Raw genomic sequence first — 21,241 nt, 5'->3', positions numbered from 1 at the left:
TCCCCCTCCCCGTCAATAGGAACTGGGCCTGGGGCCAGCAGTGTTGGCAGGGCCCCTGGCAGCTGTGCTTGGGCAAGAGGCACGGACGGGCGAGGCTACAAGGGAGCGTGCTGCCAGGATCTCTCGGTCATACAGCGCGCAGACAAATCCAGCCTGGCTGCCTGGGCCCCCGAGCCAGAGTGGCCGAAGGTGGGGAGGCAGGAAGAAGGAAGCTCTGGGTCTAACTGAACTCCCCCTCTTCCCAGGCCCAGCTAGGTTTCTCACCCCCCGGACATCAAGTTCATTGTTCTGGCCCCTGGCTAGTGTCCTGCTGTGTCTGTGTCTGTCTTTACATTATCCAATCACTTTCCCCATGTCCTCCAGGCTCCGTGAGTGCCACAGAGTGGGGAGGGGGTGGGGGCCATCATGTCATCGTATCAGAAGGAACTGGAGAAATACAGAGACATAGATGAAGATGAGATCCTAAGGACCTTGAGCCCTGAGGAGCTAGAGCAGCTGGACTGCGAGCTACAGGAGATGGACCCCGAGGTAGGGGCTCTTGCACGGGGAACCAGGGGCCGTCTCCAGGCATTTGGGAAGCGTGATGGGCCCTGGGTGGCTGAGATCGGGGCTGCCTACAGGGCTTGGAATCCCAAGAGGGCCCGGGAGAAGGTGTCTGTAGATGTTCAGGGAGCCCTGGAGGTGCCCCAGATCAGAGGGTCTGACTCGCTCCCCAAAATTCATCCCTAAGAACATGCTCCTACCAGCTGGACTAAGACAACGTGACCAGACAAAGAAGAGCCCGACGGGGCCACTGGACCGGGATGCCCTTCTGCAGTATCTGGAACAGCAGGCACTAGAGGTCAAAGAACGTGATGACTTGGTGCCCTTCACAGGCGAGAAGAAGGGTATGGAGACACTAACAACCATGCCGACCGAAACCCAAATGGGTCGTCTCAAGTGTTCCCCCTCCAGCTTCTAGCTGCCCGGGGACCTGGCCACCCTGAAACACACATGCCGCCTTTCACTCTTCAGCTTGTAGAAGAGATTAGAGGACCCGGGAGTCCCGAGCTGGTAGAGGACTCCGGCCTTCCGGCGGCCCCTAGTGACCCAGAACTCTACCTCCTGGAGAAGGAAGGGAAGCTAGAGACCAGAATCTTAGGAGGAATGACCTTCACCTGAACCATCCCTCATCTCCCCATCAGGGAAACCCTATATTCAGCCCAAGAGGGAGATTCCTGTCCAGGAGCAGATCACTCTGGAGCCTGAACTGGAAGAGGCCCTGGCCCATGCCACCGATGCCGAAATGTGTGATATTGCAGGTGGGTGGCCGTGGGAAGTTAAGGAGGGTGGGGAGATCCGGGGGTGGGGGTGGGACCAGTGAGGAAGGCCCTGAACAGGATGTGGATGTTAGAGAAACCTCAGGTCACGGTTTTAAATTTTTGCTTGTGTATTCACTCATTCATTTTTTAATCCAATGAATTCACATCTCAGAGACAAGTTTACAAGGGTGCCTGGATGGCTCAGTCGGTTAAGCGTCCAACTTCGGCTCAGGTCATGATCTCACGGTTTGTGGGTTCGAGCCCCGCATCGGGCTCTGTGCTGACAGCTAGCTCAGAGCCTGGAGCCTGTCTTTGGATTCTGTGTCTCCCTCTCTCTCTGCCCCTCCCCTGCTCACACTGTCTCTCTCTAACTCTCAAAAATAAATAAAAAACATAAAAATTGTTTTTAAAAAGAGACAAGTTTACAGGGATTACAAAGCAGATAAAAGTAGAACTATTCGGGCTGGAAACAGGAGGAAGTCTGACAGACTCCCTCACTCTTTTTTTTTTAATTGAAACACCGTTGTTTTTCCCTCCCTCACCCTCTAGGGGCTCCTTAGGGACCTTTCCTTAGCCCTGTCTCAAAGTTTATTTTTTAATTTTTTTTAAGTCTATTTAGTTATTTTGAGGTGGGGAGGGACAGAGAGAGAATCCCAAACAGGGTCCATGCTGTCAGCACAGAGCCCGAAGCGGGGCTTGATCTCGTGAACCGTGAGATTATGACCTGCGCCGAGATCAAGAGTCGGACGCTTAACCGGCTGAGCCACCCCAGCGCCCCCTCATCTCAAAGTTTTAAAAACTACCACCTAAAGCAGTTCACAGAATGAAACCCTGGGACCTAGGCAGAGTGGGAGGCTCTTTGGAAGAGTGGAAGAAGTCAGGCTTTAAAACAGCAACAGAGGGGCCCCTGGGTGGCTCAGTCCGGTAAGCGTCTGACTTCGGCTCTGGAGCCTGCTTCAGATTCTGTATCTCCCTCTCTCTCTGACCCTCCCCTGCTCACACTGTCTCTCTCTCTCAAAAATAAATAAAACATTTAAAATAATAATATATAAAAATAAAACTGCGACAGATTCAGAATGAGGAGGGAGGGGGATTCTGAACGAGCCCCTTCTTCTCATCCCTTGTCCCCCCTCCCCCAACTCTCTCCAGCAATTCTGGGCATGTACACACTGATGAGCAACAAGCAATACTACGACGCCATCTGCAGCGGAGAAATCTGCAACACCGAAGGCATTAGCAGTGAGTGTGTTTGAAAGCAGGGCTCCCAGGGCTGTTGGCAGGGGGTCCCGAGGTCTGAGGAAAGGTAGCAAAGGGTGAAACGGGACTCCTGGAGAGGACATGGTACATAAGTAATAAGAGAACCAATGGGGTGGAGATCGTGGGGGACACGTTGGGGTTTCCTTGCGGCCCTCGCCCCCAGGTGTGGTGCAGCCGGACAAGTACAAGCCAGTGCCAGATGAGCCCCCAAATCCCACAAACATCGAGGAGATACTAAAGAGCGTGCGAAACAATGACAAGGAGCTGGAGGAGGTGAACCTCAATAACATACAGGTATCTGACCCCTATCCTCCATTAATAAATGGGGTGACTATGTGAGTGCCGGCTACGCGGGCCCCTTAGCCCACTGTCTCATCCCCTCTGACAGGACATCCCGATACCCATGCTAACCGAGTTGTGTGAGGCAATGAAGACAAATACCTATGTCCGGAGCCTCAGTCTGGTGGCCACAAGGAGTGGTGACCCCATTGCCAATGTAAGGCAACCTGAAGTCCCTGGCCCTCTCCCCATACCTTCACATGCACCCCTGCCAGGGCTATCAGAAGGGGTGGGGCTGGGGGTGCTGTTCCCATCACGTAATCTTAGGATGGCCTGATGCAGACTCCTACCCTCAGTCCTATGACTTTCAGCTCAGAAAAGCTCAGATTGTCTTCTCAGCGAGCCACGGTCCTCTCTACCACCCCACCAACTCCACCCCGTGGTCAGCCTCCCTGCGTCCCCTACTCCCTTCTGTCTCCCTCTAGCCCCACCTACAGCTCCTCAAGGATCCTCTTGCTCCTGTTCTTTCTCTCCTCAGTCATCTGTGAAACTGTCCCCTAATCCTAACCCAAGTCCTTACTACCCAGGCGGTGGCCGACATGTTGCGGGAGAACCGTAGCCTCCAGAGCCTGAACATCGAATCCAACTTCATCAGCAGCACAGGGCTCATGGCCGTGCTGAAGGCAGTTCGGGAAAATGCCACACTCACTGAGCTCCGTGTAGACAACCAGGTGAGCTTTCCCTCCCCCTGGTCTTTACATTCGGCTAATATTCACGGAATCTCCTCCCTGAGGCCGCCACGGGGTCAGGATCCCATCTAATCTTGCTGGAATCTCTTCATTGTCTCTTTGAGGGGTGCCAAGGTCAGCGCCTCTCATGACCCATTCTGATGAAACGAGCTTTTTTGACCTCCCAAAAGGTTGGTGGTGTGGGGCGGTGAACAACACAGAGGGGACGCTGACCGGTTTCCTGTCTCCCTCCCCCAGCGCCAGTGGCCTGGCGATGCAGTGGAGATGGAGATGGCCACCGTGCTCGAACAGTGTCCCTCCATCGTCCGCTTTGGCTACCACTTTACACAGCAGGGGCCACGAGCTCGGGCAGCCCAGGCCATGACCCGGAACAATGAACTACGTGAGTAAATGCAGACATGCTGTTTGAGGGAAAGGGCAAGTAGGTAGTAGAGCCTTTTGGAACCTGACTTAGTGACTAACAGCCTAGGGTACTGCCAAAGAAGCAGTATTCACATGGCAAGTTTAAATCCCATAAGTGACCAAAAAGTAGATAGAAAAGTACACCCCTGCCTCCAATTTATACCCGTAGGAAGGTAAAGAAGCTAGACATACCCATTTGGAGGCATATTATTTTTACTTGCCATGTCATTTCTTATTTTGTTTTGTGAATGTGGGGTGGGCATGCTCGCTGGCCTAACACACCACCTCTTGAGGAGTCTGGCCAAGGACTTGGAGAGAAGAGCACCTTTACAGGAAGTAAGATATGGAACAGAAACTTTTGTTTACGGTTTCCCGTTACAGGTCGCCAGCAAAAAAAGAGATAACACTACCTTTCCCTTTACCAACCAGAGCTGGAAGCCCCTGAATGCTAAAAGCCTCATCTCTCCCCCTTCCTGTAAATAAAGGCCCTTCTGTCCACTCTGCCTGCCTCCTTCCTTGGGCTCTGGGGTGGGAATCTTGGCGCTAACCCCCAAGGGCTACTGCCAGTTCATCAGGGGATTATTTATACTCTGGGGATCAGCAGGCAGGGAGGTTCAAGTTACTAGGAGGAGGTGGGGGAGCTCCCTCCCTTGGTGTTCCCCGTCCCCCTGTCTATTCATTTAGTCTTTTCTGCTCTCATAGGGTGCCTACCCCAACCCTTTTTCCAGATGCGGCCAGGTCCCCCGGCGCCTACCCACAACCCTCATGTGATTTGAAGGAGGAAAGGACGTTGAGTGGAGGCGGGGAAGAAGGCAGACAACATGAAGGGCAAAGACCTCCTTCTGACAGACTTATTAATAGGGCATTGGGCTACGTGCAGCTGACGCTTGGCATGACATTGGTAGAGGTGGGGGAAGGGGTAGAAGTATGGGGAGCCATGGACATTGCAGGGAAGAACTGGCCAGGCTGAGAATGCAGATTGGAAATCCTGAAATGGAACAAGGAAGGCGACTCGAGGAAAATTCGGCTCCTAGAGCCCACTGAAATTTATTTGTGAACTGAGGGGGGAATGAGGGTGTCAGTCCAAGGGGAGATCAGGGGGTTCCTCTTCATCAGAGTCAAACTCAACATTCTCATCTTTTACCCATCGACCTTGTCCATCTGGGATCCATCCAGAGCTGGAAATACCAAAGAACATAGAATAGGTCAGGAAAAGAGGTTTAAGACATTAGTAGGGAATAAGAAAAAACAATTGAGAGGGATTGAAAAAAGGAGAGTCCAAGAGAAGAGGGAAAACTTCAGGAAGGTGATTCTACACACTCACCTTCGAAGGGTGAGGTAATGATCCAGGGCGCGTCTTCTCGTGGGGCTCATGGGTGCGGGGGGTGAGACAGCTGCTGACTCCTCGGCCTGTGGGCCAGCCCCAGGCACGGGTTCCCTACTGATCTTCCCGCTCTCGGGTTTGACCTCTGGGGGTGGCAAAGGGGAATGGGAGACAGAGGGACGAGGGGTTTCTGGTCTGGGTAGAGAAGAATCAACGTCTGTAAAAGCGCTAAAGGAAAATGGCCAATTCTCTTACCACTCCCACCCCTGACAGCAGTGCCTTCCTAAACCGCTTCCCTCAAAGGCCACCTGGCTGGCTCAGCCGTAGAGCACGCAACACTTGATCTCACGGTTGTGGGTTCAAGCCCCACATTGGGTGTAGAGATCAGGTAAACATAAAAATCTTAAATATAAATATATATAGTATGTATATACATATTATATAATTCTATACGTTTATTCTATATGCGTAGGTACTATATATACATATCATATAATATGTGTCTATGTGTTATATATGACATATATGTAATATATACACATTATGTAATATGTATATATACATGTATAATATGTATGATAATGTATAATATTATTATATATCATATATATATATATATATATATATATATATATGCTGCGTTCCTTAAGATGTTTTAGTGAATGTTCTGCATAAAAAAGAATCTTGGAATGAAATGAATTTTTTAAAGGCTAAGTTAAAATTTTTTAAGTTTTTTTTAATCTTAAAACTTGGAAGAGCCCTTAAAATATGCTAATATTACTATTCAAATTAGGATTACAAAGTGCCATTTTCCAAACTTAAAAAAAAATTCTCTTTTTCTTGAAACACCAGTTAACATCCCTGGACTTCTAGTATTCCTGAGAATGCAATCTGGAACACAATCCCTTTAGAGCCTCTACTCCTCTGCCCCTCCCTCCCTATGGCTTTCCTACCCCACAGACCTGTACTTCCGGCGGCAGCAGCTGTTGTAGTGAGGGGCTCTGTGCAGAGCACTTTGGGTGGTAAGTCGGGTCTGGGTTAGCAAAGGAGCCTGGTATGGAGAGCGGACACAGAATCAAAAAAAAAATTTTTTTTAATGTTTTATTTATTTCTGAGAGAGAGAGAGAGGCAGCGTGAGCAGGGAAGAGTCAGAGAGAGAGGGAGACACAGAATGTGAAGCAGGTTCCAGGCTCTGAGCTAGTGGTCAGCACAGAGCCGGAGGCGGGGCTCGAACCTACTAACCAAGAGATCACGACCTGAGCCCCCCAGGCGCCCGAGGGCACAGAGTCAAAACCCTTCAAGCCAAAAGACCCACCAGCAACACGCTCTCCCCACCCTGCTCACCTCAGCTTTGGTCTCTGACCTCCATTCGTTCTGCTGTCTGGGATTCTGCTGTGTCCCCTTCCCTGGCTGCTTCTTGCCGTAGAAAAGCTGCAGGCCTGAGGAGACGGGGGAAGAGAATTAAAAACAGGGAAGCAAGAGTGATCTGCAGAGATCTGGAGGAATTACTCTCTAAGCCCTGTCTTCCCTCAAACTTACTGGACAGATGTTTCTTGCCTGCACGGTGGGCAGTCAGCATGGCCAGGGTGTCCAGGACGGGTCGATGGGGACAGATGGCACAAGCAAAGCTGGAGAGGAGGAAAGAAGATATTTGCTCCCGAGGCGGTGGGGTCTCGGCTCTAAGTTCCACCTTGACCTAGCAATCAATCCTAGATACTCCAGCTCTCCGCCCACGGCCCGATAAAATGTTATTGAGCCTCCAACCGCAGAACCCTCAGGCTTGATCACTCCTCGTCCTCACCGTCCATCCCGCAGCATCAGCGCCTCATCCTCTGGGATGTAACTGGCCAGCAGGTCCCCGACTCTTCGTTTCTACAGGGGCATCGGCGGGTTAGGAGAAAGGGACGGACGGGAAATAACAGGGACGAGGATTGAAAGGGAATGAGGACCATGGGGCGGTGGGTGGGGTGGGGGGCAACAGAGACCCCAGGGAGGAAAAGGGGTCGCTACCCAGCTCTGGCAGCTCCCTCGACCCCCTCCCCCCCCCGCTGCCAGAGCAACAAAACAGCTCTTTCACAGGGCAGTGAAGCTGCTCCTGACGCTCCCCTCTAGCGCTTACTTTGAGCACATTGAGTTGACTCCAATCGTCACCTTCCCTCTTGAAAGACATTACGACGGAGTCCCAGGAACGAGCAATTCTCCTGGGCCGCCTTCGCCTCTCCTTTCAGGCCACCGTAGCAAGGATGGGGCGTCTCCTTCCCTTCGGGTTCGTTTCCGGTTGGCCTCTTCCCTTCCCTGCGTGCACAGCGCCCTCCGCCAGCCGGCCCCTGCTTACCGCCGGGACCGCACTTCCTACGCTGCCCGGCGACGGCGCACGCGCGCGGCATTTTGGGAAATGAAGTCCTTTTTTTTTTTTTTTTTTTTTTTTCCCCCGAAGAGCTTGCCTCCCGGCTGCGTCTCGGCCCTCGCATCCTGGCCGCTTCGGGACGTCTGCAGGGAGAAGAATCTAACTGTGAAGACCGGTTTTGAGGGTGTGACGGATTCGATGCCTTGCGGGCCTTGGAGGATCCCAGAGTGGAAAGTGTACTAGGAACTCTAGCAGTCATCACCCGGGGTGGGCCGGATTTATTCCCGACACTAGTGGACCAACCCCAAGACGGGGCGGAGCCAGAGCGGGGCGAGGGGGAACGAATCTAGGAGGTTGGGGCTGTCAGACTAGGGGGCAAACTGAGCTGAGTGCCGAGGAAGGTGACTAGAGTTCAAAGGTCATAGGTCAGTGTAGCGATTTGTGGTGGGACGGTCGAAAGTCGGCGGGGTCCTGAGTCTAGAGACCGGTAGGGACTGAATACTCAGGATACAAATTTGGGGGAAGGGGGATTGGAGGGAGGAGAAGCGAGAGCGGAGGGGGCGCCTGGTACCGGAGGAGGCGGGAGAATTAGGAGAGAAGACAGAAGGGAGAAGGAAGCCCCTTGATAGTCATTCCTAGACCCCGGCCCCGTCACTATTGAGCACTTAGCCGGGCCTCCCTTAGTTGCAACCCCAGCCGTCGGCAGGGTCAGGAGATGGCTTCTCCCTCTAGACAGGCCCCCCTCGGGGGGTCAGGACTGCTTCAAGGGAGCCGGGCTCGATCTTACGGAAGCCTGGTGCAGTCAGCTTGCTCTCCGGTGAGGGAGAGACGCCTGGAGCATCAGTTGGCCCCCGGAGACACCCTGGCTGGACTAGCACTCAAATACGGGGTGACGGTGAGTCTTCCACGGTTGGGTGCAGGCAGCCATGTAGGAGAGATTTATTCCTCGGAAGAACGTCCTGGTCATTCTGGGCAGCTGGCCCTTGACATTCTCCCAGTTCTGCTGTGGTCTGACCCTCCTTTTTATCTTTCCGTTTTCCCATTTCCGTGTTGCATTGCCTGGTTGGGACAAATCTTGTGCCACTGCTCCAATGGAGAGAAGCTTCTTCTGTTTACTGTGTCAGCCTCTGACCTAGAGGCTCCACGTCCCTTAGCCCACTGGGTTCTCACAGTCCTGTCGAGCATAGTTATCGTCCCCTGTTTACAGATGAAGAAACGGAGACCTAGATCGGTTAACCCTTTTGACCAAGGTCAAATAACTACTGAGTGTTAGAGTGGGAATTCAAACGGGTCTGTCGGACTCCGAAGCCCGTACTCTTAACCACACAGAAACGTTTTAACTGCAAGTGATTAAACATTTACAGCAAGCAATCAAGAGCTGGTTTCTAGTTCTGAGTTTTTAGGAGACCAGTCCTCAGCCCCTCTAGTTCTAAGTTTTTAAAGTCTCTCTCTTCTGGTTCTTTATTCCTCAGCGGTGCGCTGCCTCCTTCTTCCCAGGAAGGTGGCCTCGGTGCAAAACAGGTACTCTCTACAGGAGGCATTTCGTGGGTCTATTTGATAGGTGTAAAAAAACATCGCATTAAATTGATGATTTTTCCCCCCGTATCCTGTTGTGTTTAGGCAATATTTCTGTGCTTGGTATGTTTATTTTTTATTTGCATGTGTGTGTGTGTGTGTGCTTGGTATGTTTAAACCACGGTGCTAATCATTCTAGTAGATAGAAACATAAACACAGTGTGTTGTTACCCTCGTGTCATTTGCAATCTAGTGAGAAGTGAAAAGGGACACAAATATTGATTGCAGGGGACAGAATGCGGTGACTTTGTAGAAGTATTAATAAAGGGTCGGAAATCAGAAAAGAAGATTAATTTTTATCTGGAAGGAGGCAGGGGAGGACACAGGTGCAGATTTTAAGGAGCCATGAAACATGTAGAAGTTCCTTCCTCTAGGTCCTCTGCGAGCCTATAATCCAGTTGTTTATACCTTTTACGTGTTTGTCTTTCCAATAACCTGTGCGTTCCATAAGGGACAGAACTGTTTTCTTTCCATTTTTTAAAAACTCTTTTAATGTTTTATTTATTTTTGAGAGAGCGAGACACAGAATCCAGACAGGCTCCAGGCTCTGAGCTGGCTGTTAGCACACAGTCTGACTCGGGGCTCGAACCCACGAACCGTGAGATCATGACCTGAACTGAAGTCGGACACTTAACCTACTGAGCCACCCAGGCGCCCCTCTTTCCATTTTATATCTCTCGAGTCTGGCATAGTCCTTAGCACCTAGAAGCTAATAGATGGCTTTTGAATGAATGAAAACGTGGCTACGATTCCCACAGGTGGAGGGGCGCCTGGGTGCCTCAGTCAGTTAAGGGTCCAACTTCGGCTCAGGTCATGAACTCATAGTGTATGAGTTCGAGCCCCACATCGGGCTCTGTGCTGACAACTCGGAGCCTGGAGCCTGCTTTGGAGTCTGTGTCTCCTTCTCTCTCTGCCCCTCCCCCACTTATAACCTGTCTGTCTCTCAAAAACAAATAAACCTTTTAAAAAAAAAAAAAAAAGATTCCACAGACGGAGATTGGGAGGCCAGGAAAGTGAACATGTCAAGTCAAGGCCATGGCCAAGGAAAGGGATATGAAAGTACTGAGCAGTCTCTGCATCCTAGCAGTGACCCCGAAGCTGTGCAAAGGAGGAAGCCACACTACTGGGAGACAGGTTATATGTGGAGGTTTTCATACAGCCCCGTCTCCACCTGAGTACAGAACTCTATAGCCTGGTGAACCGTTCTAGGCTCTGGCCTCATTCTGCCGCTTACTGGCTGAGTGATTGCATTAGTCACTTCACCTGGCTGGGGCCTCAGCTTCTGTACCCTTTGTGAAATGAGGAAGGTATCCTAAATAACGATAATTACCTAAGTTATTACCTCTCATTAAACACGAAGTGTGTGTGCCAAGCTCCACGTATTGTCTCCATAAGACTTTATGAGGCGGGTATAACTATTCCCCAAACATTCAAAGATAAGGAAAGAGGGGCTTAGGAAGATAGCCTGCTTTAGATGACCAGTCTACTATAGAGGTGACTAGTCTACTTGGTAGAACTAGGATTCAGACCAGGTTGTCTCACTCTAAAATCATCACTTTGAACTGCTCTGTTAACCAGCTAGACTCTACGGGCGCCTGGCTGGCTCAGTCGTTAAGCATCTGTTTGCGGCTCAGGTCATGATCTCATGGTTCATGAGCTCAAGCCCCACTTCAGGTAAAACAGGAGTCCTGCTTTCTCTCTCTCTCTCTCTCTCTCTCTCTCTCTCTCTGCCACTCGCTCACTTGCACTCTCTCTCTCAAAAATAAATTAGTTTATTAACCAGATTCTAGTGGCCTTTCTAGCTCAGTGGACTGTGGCTCAGCAGCTAAGGAATCCTCTGGAGTTTGGTTTTGGTTACATTCTTTCTTTTTTTAATTTTTGAGAGAGAGAGAGAGAGCCTGAGTGAGAGCCTGAGTGAGGGAAGGGCAGAGGGAGAGAGCGAGATCCAGAATTGGAAGCAGGCTCCAGGCTCTGCACTGTCAGCACAGAGCCCAATATGGGGCTCTTAACTCACAAGCTGTGAGATCATGACCTGAGCCAAAGTCCTACACTCAGCTGACTGAGCCACCCAGGTGCCCCTGGTTACATTCTTTTAAGAAGTGGGATGATGTTGGGGCACCTGGGCAGCTCAGTGGGTTAAGCGTCTGACTTCGGCTCAGGTCATGATCTCACAGCTTGTGAGTTCAAGCCCTGCATCAGGGTCTGTGCTAACAGCTCAGAGCCTGGAGCCTGCTTCCGATTCTGGGTCTCCCTCTCTCTCTGCTCCTACCCCGCTTACACTGTGCCTCTCAAAAATCAACAAACATTAAAAAAAAAATGTAAGTGGAATGATGTGGCCTTATGTGGAACTTCTAATTAATAATAAAAATAAGAAAATTCACAGAATTTCATAGCATCTTGGAGCTAGAAGGGACCTAGGATACTATCTAGGCAAAATCAAATCAATAGCATCAAAGCACTTGGTTGCATAAAAGTACAGAACTGCAAGCCAATTTTAACTTTTTTTATTGTTCAGATTAATCCAGTTTTATTTTAAACACATTCTAGCATACTATTTTTTTTACTAATACACTACATCTGAGATTTCCATATTTTGTTATCTAGTTTATTTACCCATAAAACAAGGAACCTCGGCTGTATGCCAAATTTGCGTGATCCCGAGGAGTGCCTTAGGGTACAGAGACAGCATCCCTGGCCTCAAAGGACACAGAGTTTGGGCAAGACAAATGTGCAAAGATGTGAACAACAGTACAACAGGGTGGTAGGTATTACATGGCAGTGTTCACAGTGTACTTTGGGATCCCTGGAAAAGGTGACACAGAGGGAGTGACAGTTGACGAGTGGAAGTTTTCCCAGCAGAGAAGGGGAGAGTGGAGAAATGTTTCAGACAGATAAAGACACAAAGGTGCGATCAGAAAATGATCATAAAATGTTTGATCATAAAATCATAACTCATAAGATCATAAAATGTTTGAAAAAAATGAAAAGTTCAGGAAGGCAAAATGTATAGGTGTAAGAAGAGAGATGAGGCTAGATGTCATATTGGGGTCGATTGAGAATCCTAGGATGCTAATTGGAATTTTATCTCTGAGCCAATGGGGAGCCATAGGAGGTTTATCAGCAGGGTAGTGGGTTGATCAGATTAATTTTTTTTAGAAAGATAGATGTCAGGGGTGCCTGCGTGGCTCAGTCTGTTGAACGCCCAACTGTTGACTTCAGCTTGGGTCATTATCCTTAGGGTCATGGGATCGAGCCCCTCATCTGGCATGGAGCCCAGTGCGGAGCCTGCTTAAGATTCTCTCTCCTTCCCTCTGGCCCTCTCCTGTCACTAGTTCTCTAAAAACCAATCAATCTATCAATAAGACAGATGTCAGCAGGAGGAGATGCATAGAAATGGAGACAGGAAGACTGGAAGAGACATTTTTGCAGTATGCTTGTTGACCAGTTGGGTTAAGGATGGCATTGATTTCTACCTTGGATGGCAAGTGGATTGTAATACCAGACACTATGTTCCGTGATGGGTAAATAGGTACTAAATAAGTAGTTTGGTCAGCAAAATTATTAATGTGAAAAGCATTCCCAGAAGGAGTAAAAAGGCCCAGAATTCTAATTCCACCTTTGTCATTAATTTGCTGGATAATCTTAGGCAAGTAACAACCTATCTGAGCCTCAGTTCCTTCATCTTTTAACACAAGTTCCCAAAGTGAGATTTGTCAGGGATCCACAAGATCAAAACTGTTTTCATAGTAATGATAATAAGACTTTGTCTTTTTCATCCTCATTCTCATGAGTGCACTGTATTTTTCAGAAGCTACATGTATGACGTGTAATATTCCAGCCCATCAAATGTACAGGCAGATAGGAGAATCGTCTGTTGTCTTTTGTTAAGTCACACATTGGACTGACTTGCAAAAAGATAAAGCAGTGCCTCTCTTTTCTCCCCCTTTGTTGTTGTTTTGGAAAATAGTTATTTTTCATTAGAATATTTATGTTAACATGTAATGGGTTACTTTTATTTATTTATTTATTTATTAAATGTTTTTTTAAATTTATTTCTGAGAGAGAGAGAGACAGTGTGAGTAGGGGAGGGTCAGAGAGAAAGGGAGACACAGAATCCGAAAACAGTCTTCAGGCTCTGAGCTAGCTGTCAGCACAGAGCCCAACGCGGGGCTTGAACCCACAAACTGTGAGATCATGACCTGAGCCGAAGTCGGACGCTTAACTGACTGAGCCATCCAGGCACCCCTGTAATGGGTTACGTTTAAATAAGTACATGTTTTTCTATTTGTTTGCTTTTCATTTATAATAACTTAAGTGTTGCTCTACCTAAAGGAAAGCTTTTTTTCCTCGTTTTTTAAAATGTAAAGGGACCCTAAAACCAAAAAGTATGAAAACCGCTGATCAATAAAATAGCAATAATATCAGCTCTCTGTATTTTAGCTGGGTTGTTATTGGGTCAAGTAAGACTCTGTACCATCACCTTAAAAGGCATGAGACACTGTACAGATAGAAGACTGATCATTGCTACTGTCATTAATTGCGGTGACTTTTTTTTTAAAGATGGAACAGATTAAGCGTGCAAACCGCCTTTATACTAATGACTCCATCTTCCTGAAGAAAACCCTCTACATCCCCATCCTGACAGAGCCCAGAGACCTCTTCAATGGCTTGGATTCTGAGGAGGAGAAAGATGGAGAGGAAGAAGTACAGTCAAGCAAGAATGAAGGTCAGCCGCACTCCGCTGACAGGAAGAAACAAGAGACAGGTTCAGGACGTGCGAATGGCGAAGTTCTTCCCACGCCTGCCCGGGAACCCCCCACTCCCATCCATGACCTCTCTGCCTCTGATTTCCTTAAGAAGCTTGATTCTCAGATCAGCCTGTCCAAGAAAGCTGCTGCCCGGAAGCTGAAAAGAGGGGAAAGCGGGTGAGTCTCGAAGGCTTCCTGTTAGGCCCCTCCACAGACTTCTTCATTCGGCCAGCCTTGGCCGACTAGACACACAAGTGAGTGAGCACAGGGTCAGCAGAAGCAAAGTAAAGCCTTTCCCCGGGGAGGCCCTAAAACAGCAGAGCCAATGGCTGCTGGGATGGGTAGAGCAGCGGGAAATGGGCTTGTGTTCTCATTGGAGCAAGGTAGTTGAGCGGTTAGAGCTCTGACGGTCCGTGAAGGAGCATTACAAGGAGCATTACGGTTAGAATTTACTGAGAGGGTAACAGGACTCCATCTCAGAGTGAGCGGCTCATGTGTATTAGGAGAGTAGGATAGGCTCCTTTCTGGGCTTCTTCCCCTGACCTGTCCCTCTGCCCCCTTTCCTCACCTGCAGGCTTCCTGGGGAGGAGTCAGGCCCTCACCTGAGCTCCCCTCGGATGCAGCAGCGAGCAGTCCTAGGTCCAGTACCGCTGACCCGGACCTCTCGGACCCGGACACTTCGGGACCAGGAGGATGAAATCTTCAAACTCTGATGTGCCCGGAAATGATTGAGAGAAGCAAGATGTTGAAGTAGCAACTCGAGGGGGAGAGGAGCCTGAGGTGAGGCTCTAGAACACGGCTTCCCAGCCCACCTCCCTCCCTCCCGCCTTCATTCCAGCCTTCTTGTCGATCTCGAGTTCCTTGGCCTGGGGCAGCTTTATTGGCAAGAGTAGAGGATGGGGGGCAGACCCCTCCTCAGTTCCGGGGCTGAATCTAGAGCTGTCCTTTAGGTTCAAAAGGCTCTTTTTACCTCCCTGTTGCCTTTCCCATCCCCTTTACCTTTCCTTGGCCTTAGAACAGGGAGGCAAGGACTCCGCCAGCCTCTTTCCGTCTCCAACTACGTTCCCTAATTTATTTGGTGCTATATTGAAGTAGTATTTATTTGCTGTATCTTACCGTTTTCCCTCTTGTAACTGAAAAATGGGATTTCTATAGCTCTGGGGTGAAGGGGACCCAGGAATAGCAAGCCAGTGGCTGCTGGCTGCCCACCCTCCCTAACCCCACCTTCTTAACCAAGCAGGTCACTGAGGACAGGGCAGTCTGTGATCGAGCCCCTCTGCAGGGACCGTGCTGGGGCTTTCCCCCAGGCTCGTTGCAAAGAATTTGGGCTCAGTCTTAACTAACGAGTCCACTGTAACTTTTTCACAACTCTTGCTCTGAGAAAAAAAACAGCAAGGTAGGGGACCAGAACTCTCCACGCCACCAGTTCACCCTCCTGACCCGCTCCTCTGTTCATTCAGCCTGTGTGAGGCGAAGGAGTTTGAAGAGGAGGACAGTTGGGGGAGACCTTTGGGTGTGGGAGTTGCCTTGTTCTGCTCCCTCCCCACCAGAACCTGTTGATCTATGCCTTGCCCTTCACTGTGTATTTATTGGCCATCCGTAGCACTGACCCACGGTCCCGTGTGTTTTTGAGTTTCTTAAGCAGAAGTAGGCAAGGGAACCCCAGTGCTGCTGGCACGATGCCTCAGTCTCCTGTATGGAAATGGTGAGAGGCAAGGTGAGCGGTGTTTTTGTCTCTCTCCTTTGTGACGGTTGTCAGGTGTAAGAAGCTGGAGCGATTAAACACTGAGCCCTGTGCACGTCTTAGGAGTTTTATTTCCCCTCTGAGACCCTCTCCTGCCCTAGCCCTTCTTCCTGCACCCTGGAACTCTGGCCAGGCTCTGCCTGGAGCTGGAGGTCTAGGATGGCTCTGAGCCCCTCCCCCCCATTCCGGGCTTCTGTCTTTAGCGTCCCCTGAAGGGTTAGATGTGTCCCCTGGTTCACAGGGGAGGGGGCTTCCCTGTTTCAAATGTCCCTCACGGGGGACACAGAGATCCCAAGTTTCACTTCGTCTTTCTCAGGCAGCTTCGTTTCCTGTCCCGGGGCTGGAGCGGGAGAAAGGCCTCACCCCGTGGCTTTGCTGCGTCTCCACCGGCTGTGTGGGGGTGGGGTGCGCACAGAGGCCAAAGCCTGAGGGCCGCGGGCAAGCGTTAGTGCGGATGAGCAGGGTTAGGAGGCCCGGTCGGTGCAGCGCCCGCGTCCAGGGCCGGCCCAGGCGGCCCTCAGAGGCGGCCCTCGTCCAGCAGCTTCCGGAGCCCCGCGCAGATCTTGCGCAGGTGCGGGGCGAAGTCGGGCCCGTAGAGGGCGGTGAGCAGGCCGGTGTCTGAGAAGTGATCGAACACGTGGCGGATGCGGCCGTGGGACTTGGCCGTGAGGTGGGCCGCCACCAGCTCCAGCAGCACGTCCCGGCACTCCGTCAGCAGGCCCGCCAGCACCGCGGCCTCAAAGGTGAAGGCCACCTCGCCGAAGCTGAGCGCCGTCATGGCGCCCTGCCGCAGCTTGTGGCGGAAGCGGGCGGCCAGGGCCAGCTCGCTGGGCCCGAAGCAGCCGCTGCGGTGCAACACGGCCACCTTGATGGCCACCTTGATCAGGTCCTTGATAACCCGCTGGGCCTGGGGCCGGCTGTGCGTGTACTCTTTGGAAACGCGGTAGAGCTCGTCCAGCACCTCGCTGCTGGTCTCGTCGATGAACAGATGAGCCACGGACCGACCCGCCATCTTACTCAGTAGCTTCTTCTCGGCTTGGATGGCCAGACTCTTTGAGCTGAAGGACTCCATGGTTCCTGGGGAGGCGGGGGCGGGTGATTAGTCACCAGGAGAAAGGCCGCAGGCTTCCTTGGAAAGCGAGAAACGGCGTTCCCCCCTTTCTCTGGTTCCTAGCCCGTTGCCGTCTTTCTTTGTCACCTTTTCCCCCAGGGCCCCCTCCGGCCGCTGTGCCCGGTCCCATTTCTTTTCCTGTAGTACTGTAGGCAGCTTTGATTTCTAAACACAGAGGAGCCCTAATAGCTTTGGCTGGAGGAGTGAAGGCACACGGGAGGCCCAGCCCCACAAGTTAAGTAAGCCCCCCCCCCTTTTTTTTTAATTTTTAGTGTCTGTTTATTTTCGGGAGAGAGAGCTCAAGCAGTGGAGGAACAGAGAGAGAAGGGGACAGATCTGAGGCAGGCTCTGTGCTGACTGACAGCAGAGAGCCCGATGTGGAGCTCAAACTCAGGAACTGTGTGAGATCACGACCTGAGCTCAAGTCAGACACTCAACCTACTGAGCCACCCAGGTGCCCCAACCCCTGCCCAAGTTCAGTCTTAAGGGGAAGTAGGCTGTTGCTGCTCTAGAGTGGAAAAGATAAGGCTTACCTGGCAGATAATTCTCATAGCTACCACTGTGGCCACTGACCATGCACCATTCCTCTATGCGGTGTGGGTATGACTCTCTTGGTTTTACAGCTGAGCAAACTGAAGCTTGCTTTAAATAATTTGCCCAACGTCAAACGCAAGTGTGTTTCTGACTCCAAAAGCCCGGGTCAGCTAGTGTGGTATCCTGTCTATTTATTTATTTTAAATGTTTTTATTTATTTCTAGGACAGAGAGAGAGAGAGACAGCGTGAGCAGGGGAGGGTCAGAGAGAGAGGGAGTCACAGACTGAAACAGGCTCCAGGCTCTGAGCTGGCAGTCAGCACAGAGCCGGACGCGGGGCTCGAACCCACGAACCGCGAGATCATGACCTAAGCGAAAGTCGGACGCTTAACCGACTAAGCCACCCAGGTGCCCCTCTGGTATCCTGTCTTTAAAGAAATGAGAAAGAGGGGTCCCAGGAGTCCTAATAAAAATAATAACTAACATTTATTGAGAACCTATGTGACAAGTACTTTATGGGAATTGTCGCAGTCTTCCCATAAGGCAGGTATCCCCATCTTACAGTGAGAACACTGAAGCGAAGAGAAATTAAGCAACTTAGCCAGAGTCGCTAGCAGATGATAATGGACTTGGAATGAAATAATCCAAAGAAACCTCTTTCACTGGAATGCTCTCAGTGAGGGTGACGCACGCTACGTGAGCATGAGGAGCAAGCTTCCCGGGGGTGGTGGTGGGGGGGTGGTGGCAAGGCAGTGCCAGAGACCTGTGGTCTTCTGCTGGGACTGAACTGCGGACCCTCCCGGTGGCACATCACCAGCATCTGTCCGGGGTTCTCTCCCCGTGGTCTTTGCTCCTGCTTCGGGTTGTTTTGCTTCTTACTTCCCCCTGCCCTGTGCTGCAGGATGTGGCTGTGACCGCAGTGGGGAGCAGCCTCGCCCTCTCCCCTAAACCAGAATGGGGGTCTGAAGACTCCGCAGAGATGGGCACTATTGGACGGGGAAGGGGTTCTTCCCCGGCTGTATCGATCCAGCGGAAACCTGGAAACCTGCTTTGCTCCAGGCCTTGCCTGGGGTTTTCTGGACGGGGCTCCACAGCCGGAAGAAGAGATTGCTCCATGCGAGCCTTCCTTCCTCCTTGGCCTTCCTGTTACCCAGCTCTTCATCGCGCCCGTTGTTATCTCCCATTTGGCCCACTGTCCTCTCCCTCCCTGTTTCAGTCTCCCTTTTGCTCTTGTCTGGGTCCTGCCCTGCAATCCTCTGGCCAAGCTCCCCCTCTGGCCCTTATGTCTCCCCTCCCCCCATGTCTCCTACAACGTCCTTCCATCTCTCGCTGCTCTGTCGCACACCCAGGTCACCCCCATACCTCGGCCCTACCTCTGCATTGTCCCAAACCTGGTCTTTCTGAGGCTTCCTTGCCCCAAGAAAACAGAGTTGGACCTCTCTGCTGGGGACCCAAGAATTCCGTCAGGGGAGAGCCTCACGGTATGCAAGGCTCAGGCTGACAGAGCTGTGCCCTTTCTGCCACCACCCCCCACCCCCCCAAAGCCTACCCTCCTGTCCTTGCTGGCCCCTCACCTGCTGCCTGTGCCGGTGCCAATCTTGCCTTGGATGTCCCAGGAGAGCTGACCGAATGGAGAAGCTCCTAAAAGAGAGGCCCTTGGGCTTGGCCCCACCCCTCAGGCCCCGCCTACACTCGGTGCTCAACCTCCGGTTCATCACTGTCTCTAAGGTCCGTGGCCCCAGAGCCTCCCAGACATACAACAAAGATTAAAAGGAATTGTGAGCGCTCTGTAGGAAATAGCCTTGGCTTGGCTTTTTTTGAGGTTAGGAGGCGGGATTGTACATCCCCTGCTCTCAAATTGTTCGTTGGCTTCTTTCTTTCCTCGACGCTCAGTTCCTTGAGATCTTCTATTTCCGTGGTACTGGGAAGCATGTGAAGTACACATTGCTGGAGGAGGGGTCACTGGGGAAGGTTCTGAAGATTGAATTGAGCTTAGGCTGCAGACGCCAGAGGCAGGCCAGAGCCCAGCAGGTGTGCGTGTGTCCCTGGAGTCTCAGGCGAGGGTGGTGCTTGGGGCAGCCCTACCTCGAGCACAGGCCTCCAATACCTGCCAGGTAAGGAGTGGCCAGACTGTCCCTGCCCTTGAGAAGAAGGTGCTGGGGCTGCGGTGGCCAAACCAGATGCAGCCAGCAGGGGTCAGCATGGCACCGAACCACTAGAGGAAGCAAGCCACCTTGCCGTGCTTCTGTGTCGCTGCTATGGGGATGCAGAAATGAAGGTAAGTCACAGTTTCTGAATGAGGCCAAAATACTGACCATCAAGAATCTGACAGCTTGGTCAGGGAGAGTAAGCATGTGTAACTATGATGCGAGTCAAATGATGGCATTAGCTTAAATAGAAATTGGAAGAAAAGTGAGCATAAAGAAAAGTTTCGATGATTTCTGACAGGAGGGCTGACAAGGCAGAATGAGAAGGATGGACTCAACTATTTGGCAGGCAGAGATGGGGGAGAAGTGCTTCCCAGGTGATGGGAAGCCGTCCAACAACTAAAGGTAATATAGGGCATACTCAGGAAGTGCTGATTTATTCTGTTTGCAACCCAGGTTGTTTGAGAGAGACGTGAAGAAGGAAGAAGCAGATCATGGTAGGCTTTAACAGATTTAATCGAGGGTTTACACTTCTGTGGGCAGTGGGAAGACTTTCGCCAGTTTGAATCCAGAGAAGAAATCATTAGCTCGGTGGGAATGGGTTAGAGGCCTCAGGGAGGTTTTAGCTGAGGGCAGACCTGCGGGATCTGCGGACAGCTTGTTTAGACACAGGATGAGGCCTGATGAGACACCCTGGGCTTTGGTGACCTTACAAGAAATTAAAGCAGAAGGGGAAGGATTGGAAAGTTGGTTGGCTTGCAAAAGCCAAAGAGTAAATTGAGGTTCTAAAATAGAAGCCACCACGAAACACTGACTCCACGGTTGAGGCTTGGTCCCTTCCTTGCTCGCAGCTGTCACCGCCACCGGGTCCAGGGCTGAGGGCCCCAGATACAACCTAGACTCACCATGTGTGGTTGCTGTCTGCCTCCCTCTACCTCGTCCCATGTTCTAGATTTTCCCACTTCTCGTGTTTTTGCCTGGAACTCTTCACACACACACCTCTTCCCTGCCTACTTAATTCCACTCAGCCTTCAGGTCTCAGCTGGAAAGTCAGACCTGTGGAGCCATCACAAGTCCCTAAACCAGGTTAGACTCTTCCTTATGATATAATGCACTATAGAGCCTTATACACCTCCCCTGTTATAATGCCCCTCTTCGCTGTAATTTATGGTTTTATCAACTGCATCACCATTGAACTGTAAACTCCATGAGGGCAGGGGTGATGCCTTAGTGCCTGTAGAGTGCCTGGCTCACCCTGCTTAGTCAGTATTGGCTGAAAGAATAAATTCAAAACGCACCCAAGAAACAAGAGATGAGAGGGAAACAGTAGCAACGTAACAGTCACGTGTAATATTGTTCATTTAATTCATTTGTGGACAAGTCTTTCTTTTTCTCTTAATCTATACCCATTTTTAGTAGTCTCCAAACCCACAGCCTATAATTAGCAGCAAATTAAAAGAGGAAAGAGGAGCTTTTAGAAGCAAGAACACTGATAACAAGGAGGATTCACACAGATCGAAAGAGGAGACTAGGAAAACAAAAAAAGCAGACAAATGAAAAGTAGCATTCGTGACCATATAGAAGAGGACCCAACAGTGTTAACCATGTGTGTTCTAGCCTTTGGTGTTCTCCCTGTTTTCCTGTACAATTAAGTTCAGAGTGCTTCCTCTGAGTAAGCAAACTATTGGTTGAATGGTGGGATCTTAAATGTGTGAAACACTTTT

General features: G+C 50.7%; 4 protein-coding genes across 5 annotated transcripts; 2 read left to right on the top strand and 2 right to left on the bottom strand.

The window, feature by feature from the left end:
• Positions 1-405: 405 nt before the first annotated feature.
• Positions 406-4,447, top strand: TMOD4 (tropomodulin 4). Its single transcript, XM_039246359.1, has 9 exons — positions 406-528; positions 731-887; positions 1,185-1,301; positions 2,451-2,540; positions 2,722-2,852; positions 2,947-3,054; positions 3,425-3,568; positions 3,824-3,968; positions 4,370-4,447. The coding sequence occupies exons 1-9, from the start codon at positions 406-408 to the stop codon at positions 4,390-4,392; spliced, it is 1,038 nt and encodes a 345-aa protein (XP_039102290.1). The 3' UTR covers positions 4,393-4,447.
• Positions 4,448-5,005: 558 nt separating this feature from the next.
• On the bottom strand, positions 5,006-7,660 carry SCNM1 (sodium channel modifier 1). The gene is made up of 7 exons (XM_039246290.1): positions 7,432-7,660; positions 7,114-7,184; positions 6,852-6,940; positions 6,657-6,751; positions 6,275-6,363; positions 5,313-5,507; positions 5,006-5,166 (listed from the first exon to the last, which is right to left on the bottom strand). The coding sequence occupies exons 1-7, from the start codon at positions 7,480-7,482 to the stop codon at positions 5,067-5,069; spliced, it is 690 nt and encodes a 229-aa protein (XP_039102221.1). The 5' UTR covers positions 7,483-7,660; the 3' UTR covers positions 5,006-5,066.
• Positions 7,661-8,012: 352 nt separating this feature from the next.
• Positions 8,013-15,778, top strand: LYSMD1 (LysM domain containing 1). Of its 2 annotated transcripts, XM_039246292.1 has the most exons (4): positions 8,491-8,554; positions 11,839-11,995; positions 13,795-14,159; positions 14,557-15,778. In XM_039246292.1, the coding sequence occupies exons 2-4, from the start codon at positions 11,873-11,875 to the stop codon at positions 14,693-14,695; spliced, it is 627 nt and encodes a 208-aa protein (XP_039102223.1). In that variant the 5' UTR covers positions 8,491-8,554; positions 11,839-11,872; the 3' UTR covers positions 14,696-15,778. The 2 variants fall into 2 exon arrangements, with proteins under 2 accessions (XP_039102222.1, XP_039102223.1); XM_039246291.1 differs by lacking the exon at positions 11,839-11,995 and having other exon boundaries at positions 8,013-8,554.
• On the bottom strand, positions 15,778-19,031 carry TNFAIP8L2 (TNF alpha induced protein 8 like 2). The gene is made up of 2 exons (XM_039246293.1): positions 18,945-19,031; positions 15,778-16,803 (listed from the first exon to the last, which is right to left on the bottom strand). Exon 2 carries the CDS (start codon positions 16,796-16,798, stop codon positions 16,244-16,246), a length of 555 nt encoding a protein of 184 aa, XP_039102224.1. The 5' UTR covers positions 16,799-16,803; positions 18,945-19,031; the 3' UTR covers positions 15,778-16,243.
• Between the last annotated feature and the right edge of the window lie 2,210 nt (positions 19,032-21,241).

The sequence above is a fragment of the Hyaena hyaena genome, unplaced genomic scaffold, assembly GCF_003009895.1.
Source record: "Hyaena hyaena isolate Hyena2069 unplaced genomic scaffold, ASM300989v1 scaffold_284, whole genome shotgun sequence".
NCBI lineage: Eukaryota > Metazoa > Chordata > Mammalia > Carnivora > Hyaenidae > Hyaena > Hyaena hyaena.
This window is presented reverse-complemented; position numbering and strand designations above follow the sequence as displayed.